The sequence below is a fragment of the Apteryx mantelli genome, chromosome 16 (genome assembly GCF_036417845.1).
Source record: "Apteryx mantelli isolate bAptMan1 chromosome 16, bAptMan1.hap1, whole genome shotgun sequence".
NCBI classification, from domain to species: Eukaryota; Metazoa; Chordata; class Aves; order Apterygiformes; family Apterygidae; genus Apteryx; species Apteryx mantelli.
Window position 1 is genome coordinate 19,009,373 of NC_089993.1, and position 24,845 is coordinate 19,034,217.

The window sequence follows — 24,845 nt, forward strand, 5'->3', positions numbered from 1 at the left end:
ATTACACAGTAGATTTGCTTACTTTTTTTTTTTTTTTAACCTGTCTCTAGCTATAATCAGCTGCATCAGAAATATCTGCAGCTTGAGTTTTGGATTACATGTGATGGGTATTGCCCTCTACCTTTTGGACTCCTCATGGGTTATATGGAATCCGGAGGACATGTACACATTTGCTGATTGCAGAGCATCAAAGCTAAGAGGATAGAACATGTTCTCTACGAGAGCCGGCTGGAAGAAAATGACCTTTAGTAATGGAACAGGCACAGATGCTTTTTAGTAACAAGTCTTTGTCATCCTCTTTGAGAAGAGCAAACTAACTCCCACTCAAATAATTTTCCATCTAAACGTCCAGAATAGATGAGAGTAGTAAAATATTACTGCTGAAGGATAGATTTGGAAGACTTCTGAAATTGTTATGCTGACTGTTGAAAATTGGTGCACATCCGCACAGGAAAATGTGGGATTCACTGGTATCTTGAAGTCAGAATTTTACACCCCCCCCTCCAAAAAAAAAATAAATTAATAAACCTTATAGCAAACTTTTGCATTTGGAACTAGGGGTGATTCTTATTAATGCCTGAATGAAGCAATCAGAATGTTCTATGTAGCATGAGGTGGGAAAAAAATCCAGAAGTCCTTATCAAGTGCACTAATTTTTCTTGTCTTCTAGTGATTCACTTCCATCAAAGATGTACTTAAAAATATAGTTCAAATCAGGAACTGGGACAGCACACAAGTAGACCAAAGTGACTAGCAGTATTTTTGAGTGCTGTTTCATCGTAAATATAACCCGGTAAAAATCCAGGCTGCTGCTGACGGGTGCTGTTGTGCCCTCTCCTCTAGCTGTGCTTTCTGCCTGCCAGGCAAGCCCACTCCTTTGGATGGAATTGTTTTGCTGGCCGTGATAGTAGTGCTAGGTAAGCTAGATGGCTCTGTTAAGAAGAGAGAAAAGAGGCTGAGTTGATTGAAAAAGATTTTGGAAACTCTTGGTCTGTTTACAGTAGGAAAAGATAAAGATATGGTGGAGTACGAGGGAAAGGTGAACAGCGAGTGTTACAGGGCAAATAGCTGAAATATGTGTAAAAAGGGTGAGACCAAGATTTTTAGACGTAGCCCAATTTTGAAAGAGGACAGAATTTTGTTCTTTTTCCTGTTGCTGTCTTCAATATGGAAGGAAATGAATTTGGATCTTCCTGTTACTAGCAGCTAGGTAGTAAAAGGAAATTTGCCAGTAAAGAGAACACTATTCATTGCTTTTACACTGTTACCTGTTGAAGACAAATCCCAGCTTTAAACCATCATCTTTAACTTTATTGCCAATATGTGCTTTCAAGATGCAGTTTTATATTTTGTCTGAGGAAATGTAGCTATAGATTGTTGTTGAAATTAATGTTACTCCCCTTGTGGTGGATTTAGTAATTCAAGTGACTTTGGGATGAGTTGGTTTGGTGACCTGATCTGTCAGAAAACCCAGCTATCCGTCTTTGTATGTGTGATCAGTGCGTCAAATCAGTTCACCGAACTGATTCAGCCTATCTCTAGATCTGGCATGAGGAGCAGAGCAGGCAGGAGTCTGACTGCTGCTTTCAGTAGCAGCCCTCGGGTAGCTGGGAATAAAGAGTAACGTGAAAGTGCAGCCTCAGTTTCTCCCTGAGCTCGACTGTTGAATAGTGGAGCCAGACTCTGTGTTTCCCCATCCTGCCTCTCATCCTCTGGCCTAGGTAGTGCCAAGGTGCATTCTTTTAAATATTTAGTTTTAATCTCAGTTTAAACTTGAAGAAAGGAAACCTTGATTTTTTTTTTTTAATTTGGTTGTTAAAAAAAAGAAAAAAGGTTGGGTTAGTTGCTGGTTACTGCATTAAAATGTAGTCATTTGTTCTAAATATAGCCCTTCTGCTGCATTTGATACTGCTTGTTAACAAGGACAGTATGTTATATCTGTGCATTAATTTAAGCAATTGTTATGTATTCTTTGTCCAGTTTCTCTGTATTTAAAATTTTTTCTTTAAAAACAGATGGATTTATTTTTTATTAAAGTAATGATGTGTTAAAAAAGCTAGAGAATTAACTAAAAGGAATTAGTGCTTCTGGATTGCATACTTCCATAAGTGAAGCCACAGATATAGGAAAGCTAAGCAGTTGGGTATAATACCAGCTTTTTTACTCTGTCTTTCTCAAAATCATTTGCCTTCCAGCACCCACAGCCTCTATGTATTTACCTGTGATCCTAAATGCCTGACATAAAACCCTGATTTGGCCAAAAAGTTCCTACAGCAGAGTGCATAGAGGATTTTAAGACATGTATTTCCTGCTTTAGAATTTTATAGTAACTAAATTAGTCATGAGCATAGAACTACACATAGCTTAATTTATGAGGATTAAACTAACCTTATGTTAATCAGTACCAGTTATGTTATAGTTGAATTAAGACCATGTGTCGGCTTTCCAAGATGAGTGTTTAAGTATGGCAGCTGTGAGCGGTGGAACTTGAGAAATTTTATGCTGAGAACAGGCATTCGTGAGTGTAGGTAGACTGCTAAATCAATTGCCTGTTTCTTTGCAGGCTTATAGTTTGTGTTAGCAGACAGTATACCTAATAATTTTAGCTGAAAAAGATAGTAATATTTCAGGTGTAGGAATAGATATCTTCCTTGAACAATCCTTGTCATTAGAAATTCATGTTATACAGTAAAAGTATTAATTAGTCTTTCAGCTTCCAGCCCAAGCAATAGTAGCAGAGAGTTAAACTGATGTTTTTCCCTAATCATTGTCATGATTGCCTCTGACCTATTGAATTTATTAATGTGGTTGCATGTCTGTGGTGTGTAGGTGGATAGGAGAAACTGTTCATAATGATGTTGTCAGCTTCATAGTCATAAATTGAGAACTGAAATAAATTGGTGAAATCATTGAGTAATTTTAAGTAGCAGATAGTTTCCCAAAATACCAGGTCTCATATATGACCATAAATTGTATATGCATACAGTTGTTCTTGTCAGTTGAATTTTAAAAACTGTGATTTCATAAGAAAACCTTGTGACTTAGTGGCCATAAATAACATTTTGTGGTCTTAACAGGTTTTTAGATTGTATTATTTGCATGTGTATCTGTGTCAGCCCCTCTAAAGCTCAGCTTAATAGCTAGTTTATAAATCTAGATGGCTTTCTAAGAGAAACAAAGTGATGCTGGTGAGAAGTGAAATACCTTGATTTACAGTGGTCTGCTTTTTTTTTTTCTTTTCTTTTCTGCATAAGAAATTTAAAAGACTGTATTCTTCCCCCTCCCCCAGTGATCAGAGTAGCCTGTTGAATTGGTCCATCCTGAAACAGAAATCTAGGAGAAACTGGAGAAAATGTGTGTTTCAGGATGGTTAAGGTCAACAGAAGTAGATCACTCTGAATAGACTAATACCTGTTCCAAGTTGCTACGTGCAACAGCCAACACTTCCAAAGTGGTAGTGATGTGGAATGCATAAAATCATTGAGATGCTCATAAGGTGCCTGATCAGTGATAGGTATTTTCTTAAATTAGGCCTCTATATTGTGTACCAATTTGAGTGTCCTTGCACTGGTCAGTTGTTGAAAAAAGAAATACACCAAGCCTGTGTTCAGGGTGACAGATCAGGGCTCTGAGTTGGTGGAAGAAGACAGAAGGCTTCCGCCTTCGGCTGTTGCCCGTCACCCAGTAAGCAGCCTAAGCGACAAGGCTGGACTGTGCTAATCTCTCTGAGAGCCTAAGACACACCCTCTGGCAAGAATATCGGGTATCTTCCTCTCTTCCAAAATGAGAGTGCAGAAGGAGGGAAAGTCTCCTACTGTCTTTAATTCAGTTGAAAATACTCCTCAAATATACATGGTAAACTGAATTTATTTTGAATTGTTGCCTTTTAAGGCATGCGTTGGATGATTTTTTTTTCTTTTTTTTTCTTTTTCATCCTCTGTGAGGATGAAGGATGAAGTGCTTTCATTCAAGTAGGTAATCCCCGGAGAACAAATACCTTTTGAGAGTTTTGGGTAGATATTTTCACTGCAGCGTTGGATTAATTTGCATTTAGAATTTCTCTTTCAGTGCGTAATGCCTTGACGTTATGCTGTTTTGTAATTCTGCAATATTCTGTTATTCATTACACATCTGGCACTTGTTGTATTACGAGTGAAAAATAAACTGAGATCTGCTGCACGAAATGAAGGTAGTACTGTCGATGACACTTGACCTAGCCATAGGCAAAGGAATGTGTTATTTTTAAAGAGATGTTGTCAAAGCTTGTAATCCTAAAATTAGACCTCCAGTGTAGGTCGGATTTGGATCATTTGCAGTGATCTGCGTGACTCTTACAGAGGCTGTCCCCTTTCGCAGCACTTGGGAACATATTTGCCTCTAATACCCACACTGTCAATAATTCCAGCTGTGTTACCGGCTGCAAAGTCAGATGTAACTGCAAATGTCAAATCACTGTTGACTTTGGCTTTTGCAGGTCCTCAGGTAAAGCAGTCAGGTAAGGCTGCCGTGTTCTCCGCTATAAAATGAAAGTTGTTAGATTTCCACCTCCCCCCTCCTCTCTTCCGTAGACTGTGAGAATAATGAGATAAGCCCTCCACTGAGTTCAAATGCTGCCCTCCTAATTTAAGTAGACATGTAATAAGAAAAGGTGTTATGGATAAAACATGGACAAATTTGTGTATGTAAATCTGTTTTACAGCTAAATTGCTGTACAAGTTGGACTTAATTTATCTCTGTGAGTCCGAGGTATGGCTGTAAAAATAGTGTGGAATCTAACCTTGAAGTTCATGAATATGCATAAATTTGAAGGAGAATTTCTTTCAGCATTAACTCTTTGTTTAAAGAAACCATTTGACCACCTGCTGTCTGTGAAAGCTGACCTTGTTCTCATTTATAAAAGGGAGTGGAAAGTTTCCAGAATTTTTAAATTTGAACAATGTCCTCTTCTCAGAAATTACACTAACGAGGAGAACAAGCATTTAAACTTTGTAGAATGTAAATTAAACCTTTCTTCTGAAGTTAGCCCAGTTCTTCAAACCATTTGTCAATCTGTATTTCTAGCTAATTTTGTAAATAACTTTGAAGTTTAAGGGAGGGCATTGACGGTGATTTCGCTGTCTCCGTTTTGCTGTTTTATTCGCATGAATTGCTGTTTGCTCTGCTGTACAATAGCACAAGAGAGCTACTAAGTGTGCTGGTTGTTGGCTTTTATGTATTGTGCCAAGCAGCTTAGCTTCTCTCAGTACTCTTCTCCAAGGCATCACAATGTACAGTTGCCCCTCATCCTGTTTGCTTTCGGAAACAATGTTTGTATTAAAGTAGCATATTATACAGTAGCCAGTATAACGATAACCTCTTGGTCATCCAGTTGTTCTGTTTGAATTATTTATGAATAGGGAAAAAAGATATGAAAGGGAATTAATTAAGCTTGAGAATTTCTTTGGCAGTGTGGGAACAGAATGAAAATTTTGAAGCAGCTGAAGACTTTCTTGTATATCTAGTGTGTGTGTGTATATATTTTTTACATAAAGTCTGTGCTATCATTTTTTTGGGGGTTATTATATGCCTGAATTTTAAATAAAGGCATGTGCTCCATTTATTGATCAATGATTTCTGGCTCCTCTTTGTGGGAAATGAGGATATCTAAAAGCACAGCAGTTTCCAATTCGTACACATAAGTTATCACAGGAAAACTAGGATGAGAATTACAGTGTCGGGCAATGTGAATGCTTTTACTTTGCCATAAATAAAAGGTGACTTATTGTTACGGTTTGGGGGGTGTGTGTGTGCTTTTTGCGCAGTGAAGGTGTGGTGTCAGCTTCTGTCTGTCTGGGGGAAGTTTTTCCTTAGTCAGCATCTGGCAACACTTGCCTTTCAGTGTAATTCTTTGCAGACTGGTAAGAAGCACTCTCCAGGACCTGGTTTCTCTAATTTATCCTGGAAAACAAGTCCCCTAGGATTGCCTGCCTCTATCATTTTATTACGATGGTAAGGAGAGCAAGACTGAAGATCAGACTTCCAGCTATTTGTTGGTATTCAAATCTTGCAGGTAAAGCACACGCTTCTGCTTTGTAATACATTGAAACTCCTCATAGCTGCTCCAGCACATCTTAGGTAGAAGAGGCTCTTGTGGCTCTTTGAGGCTTTATGTTTCACTTGCACTCCTTTGAAATTATATTTGGATACAAATATCCAGGATGGTACTGTTTGGATCCTTTGTTACTGAAGATACACTTTCATAGTACCGACCTGTTTAACAGCACAGCTGGCTTGAGATAGCCCCCCCATGCCCCCCAGTGTTACAGAGTCTTGTGCTCTCAGTTGTCAGCATAGCTGTTGTGGACTGTCCTGTGAACCAAATAAGGGAACCCGTTTGAGCTATCTGAGTGCGTTTGCTAGTGGTAACCAGCAAAATGTCTTTTTATTATTGCACTGTGAATCTTTGGATGGAAACTGGTAGTTATCTTTCCATGTATTTTGGGGAAGGGGGAGGAGATGATTTTATGTGGATTAAGATGTCTTATATCTGTGCAGACTGACTCGATATCACAAAATAATGACCAAATTAATAACTTTTCAAAAAGCCACTTTGTATACGATACTGGCAATAAATGACTAATCTAGTTTATATGTGTTGTCTAATATACTGTCCAATTCAGAATTAAAATTTTGTGCCAATATTCTGGCTAACCTTGTTTTTATGTTTAATGTTTATTTCTTTTTAATATCCACTTGATGTGAAAGGCTTTTCAAACCTGTCTATACATGTATATATTTTTAGTCCATACTTAGCTGGACTATTTATATATTTACTTTAAGGCTTGAAGTGAAGGGTGTTTTATCAGAGCAGACAAACCCTAGTTTGAGTTTTACATTCCAGAGATGTGAATGGATTCTGTTGAAAGTCTGTATATAGGTGGATTTGTATGGTTGTTTCTTTGAACTAAGTTTATTAAGGACTTTGTGGCTTGGCCTCATTTCTGTGTTAGTCTTAGTGAATTAAAGATGGTTTCCGCATGTAGTTTTCCTTTAGTGAATGTAATCTCTTGTGAGAGATCTGCTAAGAAGTTAAGTCAAGAATTTCTTCTGTCTGCCTTTTGTATCTAAAAAAGCCCCATGAGAATTCAGCAGGGTCATTTGTGTAATGAAACTATTGGAATAGGAAGAGGATATTAGGTGCCCCGCTCCAGGTTACTCTTGACAGCACAGGTAAACTTCACTTTGTTGTCTACAGAATTGTATGTTTCCTTTTCTATCAAAAGATGACAAGGTCCCTCTAAAGCAGAGAAAATGGCCTGTTGGGGCTGGGGGGAAGAAAGTTTGGAAGGCTCACCTAAACTGAGCAAGACAGAACAACTCCCTCTTCCCCTCTCTGCTGAACCTTTTAAAGAAAGTCTGTTCAAGCTGACTGCGCCTTTCCTGTTGTTAGCAAGGAATGGTAGCTTCAATCAACTAGTTTTACTTTCTGCTGTAGTTGCAACTGTACTGTTCAAAAGGCAGAGCCTGATTTTTGCAGAAGTTGCAAGTGTATTGTACTTCCTTGTGGTTTGCTGGTGAGATGTTAATTCACTGAGGTCTCTGAAAAAATATAAACTTTCTATATAAATATCTGATCATGCATTAAAAATGTTATTTCACTTTTATGCTGTAGAGTTATTCAGCTTTTTGATCTCTTTAACCATAACATAGGCTGTTATGGTATTCTGTGACCTATAATAATCAAGTAAATGTTTGGTTTGTGTGGTGTGGAAGCAGACAGTTTGTAAAGCAGATACTGAAAGGTATATGGAGTTCTCAGAGTGAGTGTTACGACTACTGCTGAAATAGTTGTCTCACATGTTGTTAAAACTAGCATGTGGGGGAAAAAAAAACCCTGTCAGCTTTCCACCCCGTCATCCTTTGCATTTGTAATATGATAAAATGAAATTCAGAATAAATTGTCTTTACTGGGGTAAAAGTGGAATAGTATGAGAAAACATCTCTTTCCTTCAGGAAAAATTAAAAAGTGTGGACATTAATCTGGTTCTTATTTAATGTATTTGTTTTCGTGAATCAAAGATAAGGTAATGAATTGTGTCAGCTTATTAATAAGTAAACCTTTGGACTGACGATTTTTGACTCTATTATAGAATAACAAGTGAGATTTTTAATTTTCTGGAAGAATAAAGAATGCTTGCTTCACTTAATCCAGTGAGTTCTCTTCTTGAAATGCTTGCTCTACTCTTGTTTTTGCAAAGCATTACTCTTTAGATTTACTCTGTTTTAGTAGCCTTCTTTAGAAGCTTTGCAAGAATGAAGCTTCCAATTTGCAGAAGTTGTCATAAATTGGGCCTGTCCACGTACTGGACATGTATGAACTCACTTGTTCACTTGCTTTTGGGGTGCATTTTTTTTGGTAATTTAAATAATAAATCCTAAACATAAGCCTAAGCTTTTTCCCAAATATGTTTTTTTCTGCAGACCGTTTTTGTACTCAGTGAGGCATAATTTGTATTCTGATTCTTGCCTGTGCTTTGCTGCAAAACCACAAATACTGCTCCTTAGTTTAGATGGAGAATGTCTCTCCTGTGTGGAGAACACAGCTGGGCCTTGGATCACACCTTTGTTCATTTGGCTTCTTCTCTGAAACTAGGTACACAAGTTACTAGTGCATGTGGTTATGTTGGGTGGTAATGAACGGTCTTCACTTTCTGATGCTGTTTTCTGGAGCTTGACAACTTTATATTTAATCTGGCCCTTTCAAAGGCAGGCTAAAGTTAGATTATTTTCACCCTTTTTCTTACTGTCTGTCTTGCAGCTGGACTTAGGATCGTGTCAGTGTGCAGCGAGTCTGGTCAGCTCACTGATTTGGCAGAAGACTAACGAATGCAAAAAGGCTACTTTTCTGTTAGGTCTGAGGTTGATTAGCTTTACTGTGCTGTGGCATAATTGCTAGGTTTGATGCAAGAGACGTACAGGGGAAGCAGTCGGAGGGATGGGAGGCCACTGCTTTTTGGTGTCAGTTTATAGTTAGATTGGCATAACATGCAAAATTGCACCCTGGCTGTCTGTGGGCCTGCTTATATTATGATTATTATTAATTCTTCAGTTATATTTCATGAGTCAAAAGTTGGTGTTACTTAGGACTACTACATATTCCCATGTACTGTAAAATTTACTTTTCCAAAAATAAGGTACGCTGTTAAAATGATTTTTTCAAAAGCTTGTCAAATTGTAACAAATAATAAAACTTCTTAATTCCTTAGCTGTGGAGGTACATGTAGCTGAGCCACTTGGTTGTATAGTATAGTTTATTTAAAAAAAAAAATGCTGATAAGGCCTCTTATCCCTGGCCCCTAAAGAAACAAAACTCTCATAAGACAGGAATGTTTTTCATAGATTTATGACTGGTTAAAAGACAGGAAACTGGGTTAGGAATATATGGTCAGTTCTCACAGTGAAGGGTTATTTCCAGTGAAGCATCCTGCCAAAGATCTGTGCTTTTGCAAATATTCACTCCCTTTTCCAGGTCATTTCTAAGTACTGAGGTGACCAAATTGAACCACAGTAGTCAAATTTGAAATTAATCTTGAATATTTGAAAGGAATGGCAGAAGATTGAGATCTGAGGAGTGATAAAATGGCAGATCAAATTGTCTCAATGTATTTGCGTATGGAAAAGAAACGATCCCAGATCCTCATACGCAAATTAGAGGCAAAACTACTAAACAGCAAATGGTATGCTAGAAATTATTTGATAAAGAATATAAATCATAAGCAGGAAATCATTATGTTGCAGTATAAACACATTACTGCCATATCTTAAATGCTTGGAATTGCGTATATCCCAAGAAATAAGTGTAACATGGAAAGACAACAAGGATGATTGGAGGTATGGAACAACTTCCAAATAGAGGGATTAGGCCTTATGGTTTGGAAGGAGATGGCCAACTTCTATGAATTGGGAGTGATACAAAGGAGCTAAAGATAATTTTCTGTTTCTTAAAATGTGAGCCCTCTGTCTACACCTTGAGGAATAAATGTCCAAGTTTAAAACAAACTAAAGGAAGTACTTGTTCGCAGAGTTCGGTTCCTGCATGCACGGTCGCCTAGGTTGCTGAGAGAGAGAAATAGGGAATACTAATGGCTTGAAAAAGGTATTAGGAGAGACAGAGGGCGTGTTCCCGTTAGTGATGACCGTTATATCCTGCACCAGAGGTTGTATCCAACATGTCTAAGCTGCTTATCTGCTGATAATGTAAATGAGGGAATATACGTGTTCTTTCCTCATGCTCTTTCCATGAGGATTAATGTCTGAGACAGGATGTTGGACTTGGTGGACTCTTAATCTAATTGGTTTGGGATGTTTTGTTGACTTTGTTTTGATGCTTTGTGGTGTTTACCCAACTGCTTTGTTGTGTCTCATGGCAGACTGCTGCCTCGTTCAGTTCTAGCTTCCATGTTATGGGCCTGTTCCGTTCTTTTTGTGCAGTTTACCTCTAGCTATCTTGCAATGTCTACTTTCCTTCAGTTTTGTTTTGTATTTTGTTTTGTGTTGATGTTTAGTTGTGACTGTGGAAAAAAATAGCAGCACTGGACACTTAGGAGTCGTCCTAAAAATAATTCAGGGTTAATAACGTGTATTGGTGCTCTTTTTTAAGGACTGTTGGTGAACATATCTGGCTAACAGAAAAATACCATTTAGACTACTGTATGTTGATTTTTAGAAGCTGTGGTTAAGTGACAGTATATAGGTAGGATTGATTATGGTTCAGATGTAACCTAGAACTGTTTTTCACTCATGGTGCTGGCTGCTTGTTTTGTAGGTTACTGGAGTTGCTTAGATCAATTCTTCTTTCCATGATGCTCATGACAGTCAAGGTATTAGTGTAGTTATTTTATTACTTGGCTGCAGGAACCCTACTACAGGAATGGAAGGCAAGTTAGTATGGAAGCTACTTACGGCAGTACCTTAACACTGGTTCAAGTCCAAGTTTGTGAGCAGGACATCTTTCTTGGTGTGGTTATTCCACTGAAAGAAAAGCCAATGTGGCAGTTAAGGCTGGTGCTAGATTTTATCATATGAATATTTACTGGCAATGTTTAGAATCAGTACAGCACATCAGTACTTCCCCCCCGCCCTGGCGTGAGACAAATGAACCATACAGTTTGCCACCATGTGCTAGACCTGAGGTTGGTCTCTTTTCAGGTGTTTCACTGAAAGGGTGAGAAGCCCTGCAGAAGATAATCCTGGAGTAATCTGCCCACTCGGGAACTGTCTTCCTTGCCCAAATGAGGTGAAGCTGCTTTTACCCTAAAGAAAGAATTGCTTGTTTTTCTTTCAATCACAGTCATTTTTCTTGACTACTAGTAGAATTCTGAGTGTTCTTGTCTAACAGAGAAATACCTGTTTTTTCTGAATCCTGCTGAACTCTTGACTTCGCTTATGCCTTGAAGTGATTCTTGCCCTATAATCTTTACCTCTTTAAATATTGAGAGGAGGAGGAGTGGCACTGAAATGTTTATGCAGGATCATCTTTTTCAAATTCTGGGTTTATGAAATATATAACCCCTCCGGGGCTACAAAAGCCTCTGGAGGAGATGACTCTTTCTTTCTATTGCTACTAGTCATCTGACAACAGATCAGCATTCTTCTTTTGCAGTTGGGTTTAAATATTGAGGAAAACACGAGGATGATGCAGTTAACCTGAAGTTTAATGTTAATTTCATGGCTAAGCTAATTTTCCATGATAGCATAATTGTTTTTATCTTTATTCTGCTGAAGATTAACTTCTGTGGAACAGAATAAAATACTTTAAGACATCAGACTTGTCTTGGGGTAATTTAACTCACTTCAGAATTGTTTTCTAGAAAGGGTATATGCCTTTGTATTGAAGAAGTAATAATAGATTTACACGTTGTCTAAGTTATCTGTTAATTCTACTTTCGTTTTAAATTTCGTGATAGTAATTTGAAGAATGATGACAAAGTTCGACTTGAAATTGCTGCTTTTGCACTTTCCTATGTCTTTCGTAAATGATCCTGTTGTTTCTTGTAAGCGTTTGGATAGATGTTATTAGAGGACATCTTAAATGCGCCTTGTGGCAGATTTCTTTATGGAATCAAGCTTGTTGTTTGAACGACTGGCGACTATCAATGACTATTCTAACTATGTTAATGCAGTATCAAAATCTGTCTGTTTACTCAAGTAATGTATTCTAAAGCTTAATAGGCCTCTGTTGACTTGAAACATAGTGATCTTAAATAAATAGCTGAAAGGGCTTTCCGGCTCCAAAGCTTGTCCTTGAGTTTTCTTGCCAGTCATTTTGGTTTTATAATTTCATTTTCATATAATTAAAAATTCCTTTGTGCTGTGTGAAAGATGCACAGAGCAAAAACTATGAATCTGATGAGTGCTGTCAAATGCACAAAGTAAATGCATTTGGAAAAAAAAAAAATCCCTCTAATCTGCTTAGCATTAAAGGTCACCTTGAATTGTAATGCATCATTCTGGTGTTCATTTCTCTTCCCTAGGCCTTGACTGAATACAGAGCACAGTTTGGGATCTCTGCCCTGAAACTGCGTGCTCCTCAAGTTTGTCAGAGAGATCTCAAAAATAGCCTGGTTAATTTTTTTAGGAAATTCTCTTATCCACTCAGTACACAGATTTGTACAACAACTCTATTAGACCAATGCAGTGAAATTGTTAATCATTAGGGAGAACCTAATGACTGCTAAACTGGGAATTTCTCACGTGGTTTAATCTAAACTCTGCAAGCTGTCAACACAACAGATGATTTCTGTATTAAAAATTCTATGATTGTTTTTACCTTGTTGGAAAGTAAATCCATAACTCATTCCTTAGACTTGGTTTCTATTGGTTGTTTTACTTTTCAATTTTTGCATCTTCATCAGTATGGCTTTTTCTTTTGTTTGTCCTCTTTAGCAGTTTCGATGTTTTTAACATTGGACTTTAATATTACCTGTTTAAATAATGTGAATTTCCAGTAGCTGGTCTATCCGTTATTATTGGGGTGAGGAGAATAAGATTTCAAAAATCAGATCTCCTAAAGAAATATAGAGAGAAAAATCATCAGCTGACTTTAGCAAAATTTCTCAGTTTACAGATTGCTTTCCACATAGAAATAATTAAAGACCCAACTAACATACTTTGTTTTCTTTCCTTTCCAGGTCATGATTTTCATTTTCTCGTGTCATTTTTTTGAAGAGAGGAAATGATTGTAGTGGAACTTGTTGCAAATCAGTCACTGATACGGAGTCTTCGTAGTTCAGAAACTTTCATAGAAGAACAAATATAACCCTTTTTTTGTTTGTGTTCTGGAGCCTGTGTTGTTATAAAGGGAAATAAAAATGACGACTTCGTCTATTAGGCGGCAGATGAAGAACATTGTGAACAACTATTCAGAAGCCGAAATAAAAGTTCGGGAAGCAACCTCTAATGACCCCTGGGGTCCCTCCAGTTCATTAATGACTGAAATAGCAGATCTGACTTACAATGTTGTGGCCTTTTCTGAAATTATGAGCATGATCTGGAAGCGGCTGAATGACCATGGCAAAAACTGGCGACACGTATACAAGGCCCTTACTCTGTTAGATTACCTGATTAAAACTGGTTCTGAGAGAGTGGCACAGCAGTGTAAAGAGAATATTTTTGCTATTCAGACATTAAAAGATTTTCAATATATTGATCGAGATGGTAAAGACCAGGGCATCAATGTAAGGGAGAAATCCAAGCAGTTAGTGTCTCTTCTGAAGGATGATGAGCGACTGAAGACAGAGAGGGCTCAAGCCCTGAAGACCAAAGAACGCATGGCTCAGGTGGCCACTGGAGTGGGTAGCAATCAGATCACGTTTGGCCGAGGTTCCAGCCAGCCAAACTTATCCACTAGCTACTCAGAGCAAGAATATGGAAAGTCTGGAGGCTCCCCAGCATCTTACCATGGCTGTAAGTACAAACAAATACACATAAAAGGGATTTTTCTCCTTTCCAGAGACATTGTGTTCTTACTTGCTGTTAGAAGTGAGAGTAAATGGTGCCTTCGAGGGAGATTAACATACAGACTACAAGGGGCTTTTTGCAATGGCTGAATCTTTGTAGGTCCGCTCTGGGGTACTAATGTCTTTTCAAATGGCTGTACTTAAACATTCATTTTGGAGAGGATGCATGTGTTGATGTAAATCAATTTAAAAAGCAGTTGTTTACTGTCAATTCCAAAAGGTAGCAATGTCAAGCTGTTTCTGTGAATATGTTCCCGTCTGATGTGATAGATCTTCAGCAGGGAGATTGTTAATTGATTTTTATTTCTTTTGTTTCTAGTTTTAAAAGGAGTGTTAGAAAAGTTGTCATGTTCAGTTTTTTATTTTTTTCTAATGTATAATTTCAGAAGAATTAAAAAGTACAGAGTATTTCCTTGATCATTTTTCTAGATAGTTTCTTTATGTTGCTGCTGTTTTATTTTAGGAAGAGTATTGGCATTTAACTTTACTGCTTGCTCAACAGTTCTTAAACTAGTAACACTTTGACTATGTCAGTGTTTAATTTGAAATTATATTCATTTATGCTATCAGCTCTTGGTATGCAAATATCCATTCTAAATACCGTATTTCATTCTTAATTAAAAAAAAAAAGGAAAGAAAAAAAGAAATACAATGATGTGGGAAGAATGCATTCTTTATACCACTGCTTGGGGGAACTCCCTGTTGTGTTAGGAGGAGGCCTGGTTTGGCACTAAATCCTTCTTAATATAAGTAATGATCTGATGAAAGCTGCTTTGGCTGAAATGTCAGTGGTTGTGGTCTAATTCTGAAGGAAAATCTTTTCTTTAAATGAATGCTTATAGTGTGTGGAGAACTGTAACAGAGCCAATGTGGTGAATTGATTGAGCATCAGTTTTAAGAATCTTAAATTTGTCGTGCCCAGTATCCCAAAGCACTTCTCAAATTATACATACATGAGTGGTGTCAGTCCCCCTGCCCTGTATCAGCCTGTTGTGTGGAAGTCAATAGTAAGTTGGCAGCACAAATAAAGCTAGGATGAAGAATATCTCTGTCCAGTTAAAACTACAGAGAAAAGCTGAAAAAAGTACCATTTTTTCAAAAGGAAATGTTTTTAGGATGCAAGGTTCCCCTCCTCAAAAAAGAATAAAAAATGTGTGCGACTGTTTCCAGGTACAAGATTGCTATTCTGTCCCTTATCTAACAATGGAATAACAAACACCTTAGTTCTTCTGTAATAGCGATACTGGGGCATGGATTCAGTATGAATTTTTAAAATACATCTATCCTGTTATCACTATAATAATGTTTTTTTCTTTTGAGGTCTGTTTTCTGCCATCCTCTTGTCTACTATAGCAAAAATTTTTAATTTAGGAAATGTTTTGAAATATTGTTGGTTTTGACTTAAGCTGATGGACTGAAAGAATAGTCGCTAGGCTCTGCTGAGAACGCTTTTGTTTGTTCCGCAGTGCTCTTCACCAGCTCTTCCATTAACTGGTGTATGTAATTAGTGTTGTTTGTCGTATTAAATAATACCAGAGGCCTCAAACTATTCCTCTCAGCCAGTGTTGAGCAACACAGGGTGTGTTGCTGAATTGTCCCTTGGACATTGTAAGAATTTTGATGGCATACTAGATGTCAGGAATGAAGTTTGGCAATTCTTTCAATACAGAGCATGTATGTTATTTGCCTGCATGACTTTGCTGCATATCTCAGTTTGCAGTATTGTTTTTCAGGTAATGATTTTTTTAATCTTTTCTCTCCTTCCCCAGAAGCACATGCCTAAGAAGCTTTAGAAACCCTAGATTTTTTTTTTTTGGTTCTTCATCTGTTATAGACTTTTCTGTACTTAATTATCTATCAGCAAAAATATAGATGGTTGTTAATTTTTATGGTGTGTTGCTTCTGAAGTTTTAATGTGTTTTCTTTATGCAGATGGCTTACTCAGTATAGCAAAGCAAACTAGCACCATACAAAATAGCAGTGCTAAGTGGAATTGGAAATAATTGGAAAGCTTTATATAGAGCTTTGCCCTTTATCTTGGGAAAGGAAGAAAGTTTCATCAAAATCCAGAAATTTAATTTCCTGCATAAATGCAGAGTTATTCTTATGCCTTTTAAATTGAATGGAAAACATGGTTTTCATGTTTTAAAGTGAAAGAGATTGTATCTATCTTTTTTTTTTTAAATTCTATAATGATACCTTTTTTTGTTCTGAAAATATGGATTTAGTAAACTATGTAAAAGGAATTAAGTTATGCTTAACTCCTTGGAAATACTCTCCTTATCATAACTGTAAGATATGGTTGCTGTACTATGTATTCTGACAGAATTACCTTTTATTCTTCTGTTCTTTTGCTGGAGAGGAGATCAGAGGCATCTAGATTCAACTGCAAGATCTTTTGCAATCTATAGCATGAGATCTGCCTTTAGAAGAAGGTGCTATTAAACATTTAGCATGTTTTGTTAACATTTTAATATAAATAAAGTTTGGGAAGGTGTAAGAGCCTTTCTACCAATATAGCTAAATGATGTTTCAGCTCTCAATGTTTTGGTATTAGCAGATAGTTTTTAGTTTCGTTACTTGCTAGACACAATGGGTGTGGATCCCAGATTTTAAGAATTCTTCTTAGCTGAATGCATTCCCTTTATTTGAAAAGCCCGTCTTTGGCTACAAAATCTCCTCATTTTTAATACCTTTTTTTCAGAACAAAAAAAACTGAACTCCCTGAAAGTGCTTAATGGTTTCATCAGGATAGATCATAAACGAAACAGTAACTTCCAGTGAATAATGTTTCAGATTTGTTCCTCCTGTCAGTTACTTCATGTGCAATGTTGGATAAGTGGATCTTTTTGCTTTATTTTCTTCATGTATAAATACAGGAAAATGTTGAATTAGCAACGCTGTAGAGCATTGCTTCGGAAGGTGTTGTAATGCTCCAACTGTGGTTCTTTGCTAGCTTCATAAGCATATTTGTAGGGTTGTATCTGACAGTGCCTATGTGAATTGGTGTTTGTATTTGCTGTTGAACTAGAAGTTTTCTTTGTAGGGTTGCTTGTATTTGTGTCCCAAATCACTCTTTCTTCAAAAATAATAGTAATATTGATAGCCTGCGTAGTATGAGAAAATTTAGGATTGAAAAGGATCCCTTGGGTAATTTACCATAGTCCCTCACTACTGCAGTCAAAACACACTGTATAATCCTGTCCTTATATAAAAGACCTTTTAAAGACTGGTTGATGAAGACATTTTTCCCTTCTCCTTGCAGATATTTTCATCTTATCTCTACCAATCCATTAAAAACTGTGGAAAATGAAATGGTGAAGCAATGTGAGCTTTTAATGTTTTAATGTCCTTTCCACCAAAGCTTTATCTTAATGACTGTGTTAGCCCTGAGGATCTCTGTACTGTGAAGCTTGTATAATTCTAGAGGGGATATGTTATGGCATGTGAAAATTGCTGACTGATGTTGACATTTGTTAAAATATAGTATGTTTTTGCTGTCATAGTCTTGTAATTTATAAATAAAAAAGAGAGATATTGCAAAGCTAAAAGCAAAGAAACTCTCCCTCCCAAGCTCCATCTTGTCAGCAATTTCTGATTATACTGCGGATGACTGGCTGTCCTTTAATCTTAAGGTAGAGGCAATTAATGTTCCTGTTAGGAGCTATTCCTTAAATATTCCATGACAAAATACGTGGAAGTTTTTATTTGAATTATTTTGGAAAATGTGTAAATTTTATGGACTTGCATGAAATCTGATTTCAGGTGTTTTGTTTCAAGTTAAAGGTGTGTTCTTGTGTAGTGCTGAAACTAAACCTACTGGCGAGAGGAAGCAATAGGAGGTCAGTATTTGAAACCTTACCTCCAGTCTGGCTTCCATGTGTCTAAATGTTATCTTTGTGGTTGAAGTTAGTCACCCAGTTTGGAAAACTTAGGTCTCTTGTTCCTAGACTTATTTCACCTACAGCTGCCAATAATCAGTTAAATAAGATTCTGGATTTATAGCTGCATGGGGAAAATTAGGGCGTTCTTGATATAGAACTCTGAGTCTGAACTGTGGTGCTGTTTCAAACCTGGGAGTGCAGTTAGGATTACTGGTCTTGATAACAGTCTTAATCTAGTAACTGTCTTTTTAAAGTATTCTTTAAACAGAGGCTTACTACAGGGATGTTATTCTGTCATTACATTGGAGTCATCAGCAGGACAGAAGTCACTTCTGTATGGTAGTCAGCTGAGGGTACCTCTGAGAGACTGAGTACTGCTTGAGCACCTTGTGCCTGCAGAAGTTCTCCCCCCTGCACCCCCCAAAATCTGTGTGTAAAAGTTGAGTTGTGTTGTCTTTAGCAGACCCGTCCCAGATTGTCGTGGTTGATGAGATGTAGCTGCTCAGGAAGCACTATAGTCTGCAGCAACGCTGTGTAGCTGGGGGGCTTATGGGAGTTGTTCTCTTGGAAAATGACAGAGAAGTCCTGTACCTGGGAGGAAAGCCCCAACTCCTTGACACACCTATCCGCAGAAGACACTGTGTCTGAATTAGCTTAAACTCGGAAGGATCTCTGGGGAAGAGGGGAAAAAAAAAAGGGTTCTCTCCCTCTACTGCCTGTATCTTCCAGTTAAAATCAAGTTTATTGAAGCCTTGCTTTTGAAAGAGGGTGTTGTCTTGTTAGACCTAGCACAGGACCTACCTGTGTTATTTCAGGTTGTGCACATGTCCTTTCCTTTGGCCATCTGCTGCCTTGTGTTTGGGTTGCATTGAGAAGTGTTTGCAGAGCAAGACTGGCGTGTGTTTTAATGTCCTGATTTCATTTACACAAATGTGGCAGGGTATGGGACAGCACAGCGTGCACAGTGTGACCTAATTTCAGAGGAGCACTTTGCCTGGAGGTTGGCCACTTGGCTGAGAAGTCGGATTCATTATACATACAGCCTATTTGATAAAAGATTGGTGAAAGATGGAGTGAAAAGGGCTTTTCTGGATCTTGTGAAATGCTGAGTCTGTCAAACTTGCATCCTAAAGATTTTGGGAGCAATTCTTTGTTTTTGTTTTTATTTTTTTTGGTCTTCTCTTTAAACTGAAATGATGAGTTTTAATATTTCCAATGATTATTCACGTTAACTTGACTCCTTGCTTAAAAGCAGTTTTGCAATGCATCAGCAAGTTTGTGTTCAATCATCTGTTTCACCTTTTGTCTCACACTTTGCTTTGAGTAGAAAATAATTCAGAGGAATTAATAATTTGGGTTTGTCATTACAGGAAATTCAGAATGCTCCTGTTCTATTATTTTCTTATAATCTGTTCTGCAGCTTTGCAGATTGGAATACATCTCTGGTGTTCCCGCCAAGCGAGGAAATATATGCCCTATCATCCAGGAATGAATCTTGACCAGCTACGTTGATAATTTCTATAATTTGAGGTGTCACAATAGATTGGTAGATTCCTGTGTTGTCTGTCAGGTGTCGCTTTTTTGGCAACTCGATTTAATCCTCTCATCACACTTCTGCTTTTGTGGTGCACTAAGCAAAGGTGGGGAATGCCACTGGTGTAACCAGACTTTTGTAGCTGCAATAAATTATCTCAATATGTCTGTAAAAATGAGTGTAGGGACACTTTGAGAGAGAGAAATTACTGTTCGACTGAAACAAGCCTTAAGGATCTGTTTAGTGTTAAATGAATTTCCCCAGTGCTCAGACTGCCTCCTTCAGTGGAATTGGCAATCATGCAGTAGGTCTGGTCAGCTCCACCTTGTTGCAGTAGTAGGTGCGATTACTTCCATTCTTAAAGGATCTCTTTAATTCCCGATGTAAAGGCAGACTGTAAAATTCCTTCTAGATTAAGCAATTTGCACATGGCATTTCATAGTTTGAGAGATTAGATTGGCTTTTTGAAAGTATCCCATCTTTAATAGGCTTTTGTTTGAAGACTGACAACTAGAATCTCCGCTTGTTTCCCTGGTGGATTATTATCAGTTTCTTACCTTGATGTTATTTTAATTTTCCAAGTCAGCCTTGTTTTTGTCTATTTTCTGTAGAAAAAACAATCACATGAGGAAACGGCTCTACTTTCTGAACGAACGTGACTAAAAACTGAATTCTAAAGAAGAATGCCTCCTCCTGCAAATGACAAAGCTGAGGCTTGTTTTCCATGACACTCTGTAGCACTACTTGGTGTAGAGTGGTGCTAAAAATTCAGCCCATACTTTCGAATGAAACAACCAGGTCTGACTTCATGCTAGCATTGACTTTTTTTCTTTATTATTAATGCAAACAATGACTCTGCTTTCTAGCTGTGTATTGTTTATATGCTTTAATTTGTTAACTTAAGCAAACCTTTGGGCATCTCCAGAGGGCTTTTAATGTAGCCAAAATAGAGTAAATTATCCGTAAATACGTATAAAAGACGTCATAGCTTCTGACAGAGACAGATGGTGGAGCAGAATCCTGCTTTAGTGATTAACTGAGGTTGGAAATGATTTCCTTACTCTCCCGCTAGAGTGTTGTAGAGAAAACAGGCCCGTGGCATTTATCTCTCTAAAAGCAGATACCCCACACATTTGCTTTTCAGCAGCCTAGAGAAGCCTGGATCTCCAAATTCTCAAAGCAGCAACAAAGCAGGGCTTACCGGGTCAGAATTGATCTATTGAGTCCCATCTTACATAAACATCTGAGTTAACTGTCATGTGCTGTGGGATAAGAGATTCTTTGTGTGGCAGAGATACTGTTACTAAGGCAATAACCTCTATGCTAGATCCTTGCAACTAAAATGTTAATACAATACATGGCCAATACAGAAGGACAGTTATAACGTTGAGGGAATTTGGAAGTGAAGTTGCTGGATAAAACATGTCAGAGTACTACCAAGAGCGCTGTTTTGAATTTCCTTTAATTCTTTTTGGAAAAATGGGCTGGCTACCATTTAACGTAGGTGGTTTTATAACCACTTCATAATATTTAATGCACAATAGCAACATTTTTACTGGTGTTTTTTAACACGAGACACAGTGAAGAATCTCAAATCGACAATTTCTTTGTTGCTGTTGCAGAATGAGTTCTACAGTGCTGTTTAGAGTTAATAAAACCAAGTAGGATGAATTGCTGAAAAGCCTAAAAGTGAAAAGAAATAAACTGTATATGTGAGACCCCCTTATTATCTGTGTTCAGATTCTGGAGCTGCTGAATGCTGGGCTCTGTTGGGAGCTGTGAGGTAATGGAGCTCTCTGCCAAAGCGAGCCTGCCACTCCTGCACGCTTTTGAGAGCAACGACTGGTAGGAGGGGAAGCAAGACACTTTGAGTAGGATGCAGTCACTTGTTCTTGTGGCTTTTTAATGCAAAAATGCTGTGTGCCGTTAAAAGCTGAAACTGGTGAGCACTATTAGTAAGTAGTCCTTCATGTGGAAATGGGAGGAATAACAGAGAAATTAAGTTAATGAACCTGTTTCGCATAATTTTAAAGTCATTCTACCATCAGCTTCCTAGTTACATATAATTATGTTGAAAGAGATGAGAAATTCTTGTATAAAATGTTAAGGAAATCACATTCCCTCCCCACCCGTAGTTGCAGTTGAAGAAACAGAAGACCTAAAGGCACTTTCTTGGTCCTAGTTCAGTTGCCATCTGTTCTCAGGTGACCAGGTTGTATCCCATTTGCATGCTTATCAAGCTCTGTTTTGAAGCCAGTTATGATTCTTGCCTTCTATAATTCCTGCTGGAAGGCTGCTTCTTTGAGGTTATACACATCCATTTGTATATCAAATTTATTCATGATCAATTTAAATCATTGGTTCTTGTCCCTTTATCTTAAATAGCTTTTCTCACTCCGTACTATTTTCAAGCCTGTTATATTTAGCAATCTGCTCAGTCTTCTTTTTGCAAAGATAAAAATATAGAATATTTTATATTCTCTGAAGGTAAGCAACTCCACATCCATTCAGTTTTGAAATCATCTGTATTGAACTGGTATGACCGGAATTGCATTTGGCATGTTAGATGAATTCTGACTAATGCTTTCTCGTAGTAGTGCTAATGTTAATGATGGCTGTATTGGGTTAGTGGCTGATAGTTATCATATGTTTTAGTAATATACAGAATTCTTTACATCTCTGTCACTTCCAGTTGATGCCCCCCAATTTGTAGAAGATACCGTTACTGAAGAAATCATTTCACTTTTTCAATATCATCCTATTTCTATTGCTCCCCTTCTCAGTCAGCTGTTTTCTTTATATTCCAGTTTCTCCCTCTAGTTTGACAATTTTTCTTAGCATTATTTTTGCATTTTCCCTTAAGCTCCATTTTGTGTTCCTTTTTTTTTTTTTCCTTTTTTTTCTTAAGGTCAGTCTCAAAGTCAGTTGTTGAGAAACTGTTAGTAAACTTCCTTTGTGATAGGCAGTATGATATAATCTCTCCTTAAGCTGTGTTGTTTTTTAACTTCTTTACAGTTCTTACATGAACCTCTCTTTAACATCCTAATTGGCATCATGAAATGCTTTACTGAGATTATTTCTGCTGCTTTTCCTTTTGACGAAAAGATCAGAGAAAGATATCAGATTTTCTCTGTCATAGTCTACCTTTGGTAACCTCTTGCTGAGTTTTATTCCATTTTCTTTTTAATTCTTTATTTTTGTCTTTAAAATGTTTGCAAAGTCTGAATATTCTTAAGGCCATACTTTTCCATGCTGTCAGACATCCCGTTCTGTGATGTCCCTTTTATTCCTGCTTCAGGTCTGTAATGGTACAAATAGACTGGGGAGCCCATCAGCAATTTGTGAAGCAAAAAAGTACTAGTGAAGCAGACTAAATTTAGATACTTTCTATGAAAAAAGAGTTTTAAAAAGTAATAGAATTGAGGTAGCGGTAACATCTTTATAAATGCGAAGTAATGAGCTGGTCTGGTTGGCTTGAAAGCTTCAGGCCCAGCACAACATGAAAGAATCTAACTTCCCATGATAAATGGATTTGGCCCTTCAGAAACAGCCTGGGATGGGATGGCGTATGGGGTGCAGGCTGGGAAGGAGAAGGCATGCCTCGTTCATGGCTTCCCTCCTGCTGGCTGGATGATGGAGGAGAGTACACAGTTTACAGGGATGTTTTGGCTAGAAATCAAGTTAGAGCGACATAAAATTGGGAAATAGTTGCAGGGTTAAGGTAGCGACTGAAAATGTGTTTTTAAAATTACTGTTTGGCAATCTAATTTTTATATACCCAGCTGAACTCTTTAAAAGGAACTTAATTTCTTTTGAGTTTGACATCCTAGCTTTAAAATATGTTTCCTTTTTTGTGAAATGTTAATATATATTTTGCAAAATTGTAATTCCCTTTCCAACCATTAAATAGAAATTCCTATGCTAAAGTAAGATAAAATACCAACGTAGATAATCTGGTTGCAGTAAAAATATCTGAGAGAGCACAGGAATTGTTTAATTGCTGTGTAGTGGTAAACACATCAGAGTTCTCCCATCGGGATAGAAGTTTCTGCATGCTACAGCAGTGAAGACATGAAGAGAAGATGACTTGTTTATTGAGAAATAATATATTTTAGCTGTCAACCTTAATTCTTCTTCTGAGGGGACGGTGGGAAGCAGATTATCAGATAGTCCTTAGCTAATAAAGTCTTCATGCCAGATTAAAAAACAAACAACCCTCCCAAACCTATATACCTTTTTTTTTTTTTTTTGGTACAGAAGATGATCCTGTATTTTGTAAATTTTGAGTATGAATAGCTGATTTGTTTGTCTCAGAGCATGTTTAGCAATTGAATGGGAGAGATAAAGAACTGTTCTTAAGACTCTGTATTATTTTACAGAAAAGTGGGTGGTATCCGATTTTACCATGGTATTGGCTGACTCCCAGCAAATCCTTACATTGACATTGCTACATGTAAGATTTTTCAACAAATGTTTCTTGAATGATTAATTCTACAGTTTAAGTCAGTGACCTGTTCTCTCCAAAGCTCTGATTTGCTGAGACAGGGCATCCAGCATTCATTATAAGCATGTTGATTTTTGTTGATATAAAAAGTAGCACCACTTAAAAAAAAGTCTTTGTTTCCCAGAAACATTTTTCATTTAAAGCAACTGAGCTATCTTACAAATTTTTACCTTTTAAATTTTTCTCTTGCTTCTTGGCCTCAGCTGAGAGTTGAACATGTTCAGCTATTTGTATGAACTTTATCTCCGATAGCTCAGAGCGCTGAGGATGGCCAGTGGCCCTTGGCACCCCAGGGCGCCTGTTGTTGTTTGGCATCGTTTGGCTTTTGAGAATGGCTGCGTGCAAGTGGGACCGTCTGGTAAGAGAGGTAATCAAACCTGTTATGGCTTTTTGTTATTTAGTTATTTGCTGTGTTTGTCTCCAACAGCTACGTCCCCTCGAGTTTCCTCAGAGCTAGAGCAGGCACGGCCTCAGACGAGCGGAGAAGAGGAGCTCCAACTGCAGCTTGCGCTGGCGATGAGCAGGGAAGTTGCAGAGCAGGTCAGTTCCTGGGTCTAAAGTGTCCATGCGTTAATAGCTGAGACTACATTCCTCTTTTTTTCAACGGCAGCTTGGCTTTGCTGCAGGTGTAATGGGGGAGAGAATGGCCATTTTGGAAGACGTTTGCTCTTTGATTTTATTTTTATTTTATTTTTCTATCTTTTTTAAAATTGACTATGGCCTCAGTGCTGTTGAGACTAGTGGAAGATGACAGTCATTTTGCAAGAAGACTTTGTTATGTGGGAGGATGTTAATCATCACATTACTGAAGCTGTTTTCAGTTATGAAGAACTGAAAACAGGACTAGTCCTGAAAGCCTTTATTAATGGGGCCAGCATGAAAAAAAAATCAGTGAATTTTGATTACAAGGGAATTTTGAATTATCT

The 24,845-nt window shown here is 37.6% G+C and overlaps 1 protein-coding gene across 4 annotated transcripts in view; it reads left to right on the forward strand.

The window, feature by feature from the left end:
* Window positions 1-24,845, forward strand: part of EPN2 (epsin 2) — a 49,690-nt gene that overhangs the window by 10,948 nt on the left and 13,897 nt on the right. For 2 of the 4 annotated variants that reach the window (XM_013946200.2, XM_013946198.2), the window contains exons 2-4: window positions 11,188-11,275; window positions 13,170-13,944; window positions 24,347-24,459. In XM_013946200.2, the coding sequence (XP_013801654.1) occupies window positions 13,350-13,944; window positions 24,347-24,459 (708 nt within the window). In that variant the 5' untranslated portion in view covers window positions 11,188-11,275; window positions 13,170-13,349. The remainder of the gene's footprint in view (window positions 1-11,187; window positions 11,276-13,169; window positions 13,945-24,346; window positions 24,460-24,845) is intronic. The other 2 variants (XM_067306023.1, XM_067306024.1) reach the window with 1 other exon arrangement.